Genomic DNA, 11,907 nt, shown 5'->3' with positions numbered 1-11,907 from the left:
AAAGGAAAAAAAGAAAAAAAAAAGATGAAAAAGAAAAAATGAGAAAGAAAAAAAAGAAAGAAAAAAAAAGGAAAAAGGAAAAAGAAAAAAGAAAAAAGAGAGAAATTGAATCAAGATGGGTGACTCCAGGGAGCCTCAAGTTACAAGATGGATCAAGTACAATTAATTCAGATATTCATATTCAACAAGAAGAGCAAGAAATGATGAAGATATGAAAAAATGGAAATGAATCCAAAATTTGGCATTTTAGAAGGATCCAGATGATGGAAAAATTCCCAACAAGGCAGATCCAAGCCAAGCAAAGCAAGAAGTCATCTAAAGAGAATATCTTCAGAATTCATTCCGCCTCTCAAGATTGATTTTTATTAGCAAAAATTGGTTTTTAAAATCTTTAATGCATGATATAAAAAATGATAAAAGGGGGGTTCAAGATGTAAATTTTTAAATAACATCTTGAAACCAAAGGAGGATTCGTGTTGAAAACCTGAAAAGGCGGCTCGAATATTGAATGATGCAACAACGACATAAGAGACGATCTTAAGCTCTTAATGAAGCATCACACATCTCAAAAACGTTCTTGAGATTCTGGAAACGAGAAGCATCTCTACAAGATAAGCATAACAACCATTTCTTCAAGTTAGTGGAAGCCCGAAGCGACATACTGAACCAACTTGAAAGAATCTACTTTACCAAAATCAACCTACACCTCAAATCAGTCAATAATTTTGACACTTGCCATAGGACTATGATTTTTGAATGATTTAAAAGTGTAGTTGATTTATTTGATATTCATTAAACTCATTGTTTATGATTCGATTATATTGTGAATCTGAAAGAGGTAATACTTTGCAAAATTCTTTCATTCTTCAATAAAGAAAGGAGAAAAAACATTTTCAAACAGGACAGTCTCAAATAAGGAAGGTCCTTGAAGCAATTGTTGCTTATTCTACCTCTGTTGTAGAAAAAGAATGAACGAGGCCAGAATAATGAAGCACTTCACATTTTAGAAGGCAAGTGGTCCAAGAAGCCAGAAAGTCTGGAGAATTGAACTTATGACACTCTCCTATGACATTATTAGCAGCTCATCAAGAAAGATTATCGTTTATCTCATGCTGAGGGCGATAAGCATCACCAGACAGATTATTTTCTCCAACCATCAATTCATGTTCTCTAGAAGATTACATCATAAAGCCATGAACAAGTCACTACCTGCACTCTGGTATTGGCTCAAGTCTTGATACATCAATTCTACTTCTTCTATGTCGATCATTTTCTTTGTCAAGATGATATCCATTATGTCCTTCAGAAGATTGCTGAATTTGAATTTGAGGACTTTTGGAACAGAACAAGACATTGGAACAGAATATATCCTTATAGACCTTTTTTACAGGATTCCAAAAATTGAAGATAACCAGTTTTACTGTTAACTAAACTGTTCCATGATTCGAAAAGAGTGGGATATATTGAAACAGCAAAAGAGACAGTCACTGTAGCAATCATTGCAAGGAAATGCACCAACAAAAATCGTCTAGCTCATCCTAATGATGTTTATTTCTTCCAGTAAGGTTGTTACGCTGGATGCCAATGATAACAAGGTCGAATTCGACAAAACTACTCATCAATTGCTCCAACTGATCATCATTCAGTTCTTGCACATCTGTTTTCAAAAGTATGCCAAGACAGTAAAAGGCAACTTCTGCATCATTGATCCCAGAGAAAAGAGACAGGACAATGATACCACCATGGAACATGTCTCTATACAGATCCTCATGTATGGTTTTTAGGGAAACCTAGAAGCATTTCCACCTCATCAGGTTCAAGTGGAGTAACTTTATTCCTTCCAACCCATACCAGATTCCATTTTCAGCACTCATCAAGAACATACTTTTGGACACTCGAAGGTGGCTCATTGTCATAAGCTTCAAGAGCCTTACAGATCCTTTCTGTCAATTTGGCACTTCCTGTACATGTTTATAAACAGTTCAACTTTGTTATTGGATCCTAGGAAGGCCATCATTTCTTTGTCAATGGAAAAGCATCATGTATGGCACATGAAGGAAGCAGAATAAGAGGAAATCTTTTCTCAATTGGCAGATTATGAACATAGCCCATTTTCAGTGTAGCAGTATGAAAATACTTTGAATCTACAAGTTTTGGTTTTACAACATCAGTACTGTGACATTTCATTCCAAACATTAACTGGAGCAAGTGCCATGTTCTCGTAGTAGAAATAAGAAGACCCAATAGCATCTTCTGGAAGTGTTCTTTGAGTTATCTGATCTGATTTGGTATGAACTCCAAAACCAATCATTGGATTTGAAAGATGAATCTTCTCATAGTAGAAATAAGAAGGCCCAATAGCATCTTCTGGAAGTGTTATTTGAGTTATCTGATCTGGTTCAGTAGGAACCCCAGAACCAATCATTGAAATTGAAAGATGAACTGCATGATCGTCTTCATTAAGAAGCTTCTTTTCAAGCTTCCTCTGCTTCTTCCTTCTCAAAAAACATAGCCCAAGTTTCGCATTTGCTTGTAATTGGGGTTATTGTATAATGAATTCCTACCTTCTACTGGAAGAAGTATGTCAGCAGCCTTAGCCATTTGATCAGCACATATAAAATCTGTCAACTCTGTAATTGATGAATCTGGACCACATCTCTCCATGGCTATTGAAGCCTCAGCCTCTGAGAATCCCATTTTTGTCAAGTATAACAGTTTACTCTCCTCATTAGAATCAGAATTCAGGATTTCCTCAATATCAGAAGAACTATCAATATTTGTGAAATCATCCTGAAATATCGCTTCATAATCAGATGAGTTGTTATCAGAATCAACATGTTGCATGGGTGCAGATTTTTTAAAAGCCTGTACCACTGTATATTTAGTCTTGTCATTGCATCAGATTACTGTTCACATAAATTGGCTTCTCTCCCATAGAAAAGTATATTCCAGAAATGACCTTCACTGAAAACAAGGTTCACTATGTCAGCCTGGAATGAATTACCAAGCAATTTATACTACTCTGTCTGACTAGATCCCTACATATCTAAAAAATGGACACCTCATTCAAAAGAGGCACATATCTTAGACATTTCAGTTAGAATGATTAAGCACTTCTTAAGTGTGTGACAACATGAAGAAGAATTCCTCCAGTTACTTGACAACACTGCTGTTTAGTGACACCAGAATGAGAGTATTCAAGATAAACAGATTTGGGGTACGAATAAAGCCACAAGTACCCATAACAGTGCATTGTCAAAATTGAACCTCGTAGGGATCATGAGATTCAAGTCAAACAGACATTGAAAGTAAACCAGAATTGCAATGTTAGGGCATTTTGAAGGTTACTTCAGAAAGATCCATATGGGGCATGCTGAAAGCCCCTTTCAATCAGAATCAGGAATATTGATATATTTTGAACGTTTGTATTAGCAAATGTTGGGGCATATCAAAATCCCATTTCAGACAGAAATGATTCACGTGGGGCATTCTGAGGGCCCACGTCAGTATGAATATTTGGGCATTTTGAAAGCTCATATCAACAAGAAGCAAATGTTGGGGTATGCTGAAAACCCATTTCAATCATAATCAGGAATATTGACGCGTTTTGAATATTCACGTCAACAAATGTTGGAGCATGCTGAAAACCCATTTTAATCAGAAATTGGAATAACATTTTGAATATTCATATCAGCAAATGTTGGGGCATGCTGAAGGCCCACATCATTATGTGTTAAAGATCATTACTTTGAGTAAAAATTCCAATGAGATAGAAAGATATGAAGAATGAAAATGGTGAAACAGTGACAGTCGAGCTGACTATACATAATTGCTTCGTTCATCAGGTAGTTACATTATGATCATGTTGTTGAACAAATATCTACTCAGCAAGTATGGTTTCAAGTACCCAATCTTCTTAACCATGTATCACATGACAACGTGTTCTTTGTTAAGCTACATCATGGTTGCATGAATAAAGATGGTCCCCAAGCAGACCATTTGATCTAGGATTCAGTTCCTCAAGATCTCAGCTTTGAATTTTGCATTATCCGTGTTGGTGATAATTGAAAATATTTCTTTGAGATTCCTGTCAGTTAGTTTCAACCATACTGTTGAGGTTACGAAGCTGTTTTTCACATCAGTTTTGTTTACTTGATGACATTGGAAAGGGAGACTCGACTCACTTACATTAATGTTATTCCCGTTGTTATTGGGATCATCATTGCTAGCCAAGATGAACTGAGTTTTCATCTATTTTGGTTTTATCATGTGTGTTTCATCCCCAGCTGCAAGAATTCCACGGATATCTTTCTGTACATTGATCCTATAGTTGAAGTGTTTCTACTTTCTACAATGCTCATTATGAAAGAAAGCATGATCAGTATCACATTTGCCTTTTCCAGAGATGATATCAAGATTTGTTGGTATCTCCTATTCAATTCGACACCAGCACATTTTGTGAATTTGACCAACTTTTTGGTCATACCAACATTACACTTGAATTCCTATTAAGTTTTGTTCTCAAGTGGTCTTGTGACGTCATTCAAAAACTTTGAACAATAGGTAAAGAGCTTCAATAATTGAGAAATCTGAGCAGAAGCCACAGAAAATGATGAATTTATTGTCAAATGCTTTACGAACATCTGAGCAGAAGCCACAGAAAAGGATGAATGTGTTGTCAAGTGTTTTACATCCCACAGAAAAGGATGAATTGTTGTCAAGTGTTTTACATCTGAGCTGAAACCACATGAGATGAAGAATGTGTTGTCAAATGTTTTACGAACATCTGAACAGAAGCCACAGGAAATGATGAATGCGCTGTCAAGTGTTTTACGAACCTGCTATTCTGATGTTGAATCAATATTGCGATCATATGGTTTCCATTTATTGATCCAAGATGAAGTTTGTCTTTTTCAACTTCAAGATTATAAGATGAGATATGATGAAGATTTCTTTCCACAGAAGGAGAGCTGAAATTTTAACAACAAGAAACTAATGGCACCAACTAAGGTTGAACGACAGGTTGTTGTTAAACATCTCGACATGATATGGTCCAAGTTGTCGTATTTGAGATTGGATTAGATGTGGAGACACATTTTTAAGGAGATTTGTCCTCAAATCGAAACCTTTGAAGTGATTATCATTCATTCCTTGCATAGCTTCACGTACCTTTGCTAAAAGAAAGCATCCTTTGAATGAATGTGTTCTTCCAATAGGTTCCCTTTCACAAGATCTCCTTTAGGCCTTTCTTTGGAATACAAATTACCAACATGTACCTTTTGGGAATGATCTTCTTCTAAGGATATCCCTTTTGGAAGTGACCTTTCATTTGGTTGGTCCTGAAAAGTAAAGAGATATGAGGTTTCAAACGAAGGGGTACTTACCTTTTGAAGATCAGAACCCTTGGTGAAGAATTATTTCAACATTCCCATCATAATCAAGTGAAGTCAAATGAAAAAAAAACTTATTATCTTTTCGTCTTTGCTCTATTCTTGTTAACACAAGAATAAGCAAAGAGGAGCAGCTAAAGATACTCATTTTTTTTCATTTGAATATTATGTATATTATTTATATTATTATTATTATTATTTTATTATTAATAAATATTACTACAAGCCCAAATCAAAGGCCCAACCAGAACCGGCCTAGACCCAAAAGAAAATCCTAAACCAATTTAGGGTTTCAGCTAGGGTTTCCAAACCCTAGCTCCCAGCTGCCCCACATCTACACTGTCGACGCCTCCACTTCCAGATGTCTAAGCCCGCCGTTGCCATGATGCCACGCCTCGAAGAAGCCTCCAGAAGCACCACGAAGCCACACACATTGAAGCCCTATGGTGAGTCACCACCATAGCTATAGTGACTCACCGAAGCTTCCCCCTTTTGACTGGTCCGATCCGAACACTGTGGTGGCTATAAAAAGCCACACCAAACCTGAAAAAAAAGGACAGAGAGGAAGAATCGGAGAAAAACGGAGAGCAAAAATAGAAAAAAAAAACAGAGACCAACTCACAACAACCAGCAATCAAACCGAGAAGAGAGAAGGAAGAGTTTACCTTATCGGAGAACCCAAACGGCGCCTGAGAACCAAAAATACCGAAGGTATTTTCCTTAGATCTAGGAAAATCCATAACTTTTTAGGATAAAAGAAGGGTGAAATTGAGTTTAGGGTACTCGGATTTAGAGTTTGGGAAATTTTGGTATTCTCCGGCCACCAGTGACGGTGGCCGACGGTGAGGTTGGCGGTGGTGCAAGGCTGCCGCCCGGTGACCGGCTTCCCTCCGGTGAGGGAAACTAGAGAGAAGCGAGAGAGAGTTTAAACTCTCTCAGTTTAGAGAGAGAAAAGAAAAGAGAGAAATGAGAGCTGGCCCGTTGAGGGACTTAAATACCCCTCCCCGAACGACGCCGTTTTGGGGAGGGGTATGTCTGTAATTAATTAAAAGTTAAACCCTTTCCGCAGCCATCCTAATTTGTAATCCTTACATTTTAGTCACTAAATCAATTTATAATCCTTTTAATTCGGTTCTTTAATTTTAATTTTATTTATTTTAGTCCTTCATATTAAATAATATATTTAGGATAAATAACATATTTAGTCCTTTATTTTTAATAATTAATATTTTAAACCCCTAACAGCATATTTCAATTTATTTTAATTTGATATATGAATTTTATATAATTTTAGTTTTGTCACTAAATTAATAAATAAGAAAAATAGCATATTTAGTCACTCAAATTTTAAATAATTAATTATGAATTAGGTATTTAATTCTATTAAGTTACAATTTAGTTATTAATTTCAATTTTTATTTATTTTAAATATATAATTTTAATTTTGTTCATTGTTTAGTTATATGTTAATTTTATATGTTTACTTTTAATTATTATTATTATTATTATTATAATTTAGCCATAAATATATATATTTATACTATTTATTTTATTTATTAAAATCTTATTTAATTATTTTTAACTTATTTTAATCTTGTTTTAATATTTATTTATTTTTCAATATTAAGAAAGGGCAGTCTTAAAATAACTGGATGTCTATTTTCTGATATTTTTAAATAAATAAATATCCTATTTTATAAATTATATATTAATTATTTTTAATTAATTATTTATTTTTTAATATCTAAGAAAAGAGCTGTCTTAAAACACCTAGAAGCTCTTTTCTGATATTTCTAAATAAATAAATATCTTATTTATATTAATATATTTTCATAAAATTATAAATTTGAAATAAAAAAATTATAAATTAAATATATCTTTGAATTTTTAATTTCTAATAATAGAGACAATTTATAATTAAAAAATACCAATTTTGGGCATTGTAGGGATGCTAATCCTTCCCTAAACGTAACCGACTACGAATCCCTTTTTATTATTAAAAAGAATGAATTTTTGGTTAAAAATCGTTTTATCAGTTTATCTTTTAATCGATGTTTTCTTAAAAACACTTTTAAATGATGATTTTTAGATATTCGACCTACCTAATCCAAAAGGCCGATGGCGACTCCCAAATTATTTTTAAAAAAAACCATTTATTCACATCATTTTTCCCGCCAAGTAAAAAATTCGTGCCCGGACGAAAACCGATTACGACAATGGACATTTAGGCCCGTGTTAATCAGTAAGACCTTGAATTGGATGCTTGACTTCCACTCCAATAATATCTTTTAATAAAATATCACAGTTCAAACAGTATAGGATCATGTGATTATAGATTGTTATTTTCTAGTAGCAATTATGAGATTATCATATCTGAACATTAAATTATATTACTTACCCCAGAGATTTTCACGAATTGTCCATTTTTTGCATTCCTAAGCTCTGCATCTGGATAACGAGCGATAAAACCCATAATAGCTTTTCTCCCCCAACAAGAGTTCCAAGCAAATAATGCACCAACAGTACCAAAAGGGCCACAACAACAATGAGGGAATGGCATTGTGAACTGCTCCAAGAATAAAACCACCAGCAATGAAACCCATTACAAAGAGCAGTATCAGTGCATATAATTAGTTTCGGGAAGTTTTTCTTGAAAGAAAAATCATCTCTGGCCAAGAATATTCACAGCCTGATTATGAACAGCAGAACCTTTCACTTTCATTGATCCCATAGAATCCAAAGAACCAGACACTTTCCAAGGAGCACCAGAGGAATTTAGTGGCCCTGAAGAGATGGGCCCAGATGTAATAAGACCAGTTGTAGGGATAACAGGAGGAAGAGGACCAGAATTTTGACGTAATCCCCATGTCTATTTAGTGGTCCAGAGTTTGACTTCTTCAATGAAGCTGAACCAGAAAAGCCTCCAGTAGCAATAGGACCTGATGTGGTATAGCCAGCCCGAGGTGCTGCATTCGAAATGATTGGTTGTGAAGCAGCACCTCCAAAAGATCCAGTCCTTGAAGGAGCGTTATTTATAGGTCCAGATTTCCTGGACTTAGAACCATCTGTAGGGATATCAAACATTTTCCCCAGTTCTCCTGACTTCTTAATATCTCCACCAGTATAGGGCATGGCCACTGAGCTCACGGTTGGAGTACTTTCTTTAGGCTGCTCTGGCTTGCCTGACATTAAAGCCCATTGCTGAGCTTATGTGATGGGAATCTGGAACCCATCTAGCTTCCTATGTACAAGGCAGAAGATAATCAACAAGAAAGATTTCTAGTAGTATGCCGATAAGTCTGTTAAAGCCCCCCTGAAAAAACAGCACCTTAGCTATTAGAAGAATAGTTCCATTCTAATGATTTCAGAGATGTATGCTGGCATTGAAAGAACCATGCATAAGAGGATATGGACCTAACTGATCAGGTACTCACAGAAACATTCATATAGCAGCAGGAAAAGGCACATTACTCTTCTATACGAAGAAAGATTGTTACAATAAAATTTCCCCACAAAGAAGCAGCACGAGAAATCTAATAATTAATACCATCGCAAAATTTCCATTTGAGCTAAAGCATAAGTTGGTTCAATAGTCGAGTCCAATTTTAGTCAGATCTTTCGAATGTGATACATCATAACAACTGATGGCAGCAATGCAGAAATCATGAATCTCAATGAAAAAATTCAGTGACATGAAAAACAATGACAAAGATAATGGAAATTTAAAGGTAAAATTGAATAGACCAACTAGATCAAATTAATGCACTGGAAAACAGGTTCGAAGATAAGTTAGTAGTTGTTGAAATGAAGAGTCATATAACACAATCCCAGTGTTTCAACAACTATAAATAACCCTCTGTTTCATGAAATGACTCCCCAAAAAAAATTAAAGTATAAGAACCATATCTTCTGGTGTTTAATATTCTAAAAGGTTCTATGACGTCCTAAAACCAAGTTTAAGATCTTCATTATGATTGAGCCGAGACAACTTTGGTCTTTGTTCACATATTTCACAAAAACCTATCTAAGCATTCTAGATCCTCAAACTACACATCCCATCTTATTATGCGGAGTTTATCTGCAAAACATGTAGAACGGAAGTGAAGAGAACCATGAAGATCTGAAACCATGAAAAAGAACCAGAATCCCTGGTGTAGTTCACTAAGATTTTAACGACTAAAAAGACTATTTATTTTCTTCCTGAATGGTTAAAAAAGATGAAGGAACTACGAAATCAAACTATAAGTCAAATAACTCAGATTCTACAAGAGATCATTAACATCGTCATTAAAAAGATAAACCCAAATAAAAAACACTAAGCATACCTAGATCACAATTCGAAACAAAATCAATGAACAGATTGAGATCCAAGGCTGTAGTAACAAAAGTTCCCAAAGATCAAATATGTCGATTCAATATTTTCAGGCTCCTTTTATGGCTAGCAATCAAAATAGACTGTAGATTGTCATACTTTCCAATTAAGAATATACCATAAAAAAGAAAGCCAAGGAAGCAAAATAACAGCTCACATCACAGGGGGAAAAAAGGAAAGTGAATTCCCATCCTATTTTCTTTTCCTAAAATAATTTTTTTTTAAATCTAATGTAAACAAGAAGAAATTTTCAAACTGAAAGAGTGAAGCTCGATGTGTGTTAAAATACTTAATTACATAATTTTCCCCTTAGCCTACACTTTTACTCAACATCAACAGACCCATACAGAAAGGATACAAGGAAAGTACGAAAATGGCCATTTTTTGCTTAACAACACCCTTAAGAAGAAGTAAAATCAATGTCTACGTGACAAAATAAAGCAAACCCAGATCACCATTTTGAAGAAAAATCAATAACATGGGATAGATCTGAGGAAAATGAACAAGTTTTTGAAAAAGTGAAAGGAATATGAAGGCAGAGAGACATACCTGGAAGTGAAGAATGGAAGAAATCAGGAGATTTGGAGACATTATACGAGGAAAAGAATAATCAAACATAAAAAAACAAAACAAAAACAAGACAATCCCCTCATTCTACCTCTAAGTTTGAGCTGTTTTCTGGGTTTTTTTTTCTTCTTCTTGTCCTCTCTTTTTGGGCGTTTTTAACCAAAAAAAATACCCTGACAGATTTTAGTTACACCGTTTTAGAAAATTTTATCGAGCATCATTTTACAGAAAAGCTAAATTCATGCAATTATAACACGCAACAGAAAGGATGATGACTTTTATTTATTTTTCAACCCTTCACACTCCCCCCCCCCCCAATTAATTAGTCTCATCCGCCCAAACCCATCCCTATTTATACCCCTCCTCTATTCATTAAAGAGAAAATCGCCTCAGTGACCAAAAATACCTTATAATATACGATTTTAACCAATTTTTTTTGGATTTGCCAAAATGACCAACAAAATCGCAACGCGAAATAAAAATCGCAACGCGATCCCCAGAATCGCAAATCAGTTTCCAAAATCGCAACGCGATTCTTGAAAATCGCAATGCGATAGTACAAATTCGCATTGCGATTTTTCAGAATCGCAACGCGAATATGAAAATCGCAACGCGAACACATAAATCGCAACGCGAACACATAAATCGCAACGCGTATCCGTAAACCGCAATGCGTATCCGTATATCGCAACGCGTATCCGTAAATCGCAACGATAATCCGTAAATCGCAACGAGAATCTGTAAATCGCAACGATAATCCGTAAATCGTAACGAGAATCTGTAAATCACAACACTGAAATTTTGGGTATATAACTACGCAACAGTAGCAAATCATAAACTAAATCCCTAAATCGCAACTCATTCCATCTCCATCTATCACTCTCTCCGGCGACATCCGTTCCTATATCCAACGACATCCTTCCCAATCCGACAACAGGTTTTAGTTTCGCAGCTCGTCTGTTTAGTAAATTAATTTACAACCATGAAATCATCTAATGTTGATCATGTTTGGATAGATTTGTGTTTTGGAGGGTCATGGGATAATGTTCATGGTGTTTTACAATATATGCCTTTACCCATGAATCTTCAACTAAAATTGTCTTTACAAAAGTTAACTTATGAAACTCTAATGCTACGTGTTTCAAATAAATTGAATTTAGAGCCCCTAAGTGGATTTAGGCTATCTTATCAGAGAAATGGTAAAGTTTATTTGTTAACGACAATGAAGATGTTGAACGATTCATTGCTTACATTAGTGTTTCACAAGATGATGTTACATTGTATGTTGTTGAACCTAGAAGTAGTATTGTTGGGTCAGTAGCGGGTAGTAATCAACTAAGTTTTTCTCAAAACCCACAACCTTTCTCTAATCCAAATCCCAATCAACTTTCAGCACCAAATTCCGGTTTTCGTATTGACCAGTTAGACGATGATGAGCCAACAGAAAAAATTGTGAGTACTAGTCAGTATTCGAAATTTGGTCTTGGTCAATATCCGGACTTTGATATTTGTCAATACACGGATTTTGATGATGTTTCAGAAGAAGAAACAGACCATGCGTGTAATGATTTTGATATT

At 35.0% G+C, this 11,907-nt stretch overlaps 1 protein-coding gene across 1 annotated transcript; it reads right to left on the bottom strand.

Annotated features, from left to right (window-relative positions):
• Window positions 1-7,972: 7,972 nt before the first annotated feature.
• Window positions 7,973-10,648, bottom strand: LOC120148957 (uncharacterized membrane protein At1g16860-like). The gene is made up of 2 exons (XM_039161914.1): window positions 10,312-10,648; window positions 7,973-8,703 (listed from the first exon to the last, which is right to left on the bottom strand). The coding sequence occupies exon 2, from the start codon at window positions 8,577-8,579 to the stop codon at window positions 8,166-8,168; it is 414 nt and encodes a 137-aa protein (XP_039017845.1). The 5' UTR covers window positions 8,580-8,703; window positions 10,312-10,648; the 3' UTR covers window positions 7,973-8,165.
• Between the last annotated feature and the right edge of the window lie 1,259 nt (window positions 10,649-11,907).

This window comes from Hibiscus syriacus, unplaced genomic scaffold, assembly GCF_006381635.1.
Source record: "Hibiscus syriacus cultivar Baekdansim isolate YM2019G1 unplaced genomic scaffold, ASM638163v2 tig00110988_pilon, whole genome shotgun sequence".
NCBI lineage: Eukaryota > Viridiplantae > Streptophyta > Magnoliopsida > Malvales > Malvaceae > Hibiscus > Hibiscus syriacus.
Note: the sequence above shows the minus strand (reverse complement) of the source record. Positions and strands in the feature narration are given on the sequence as shown.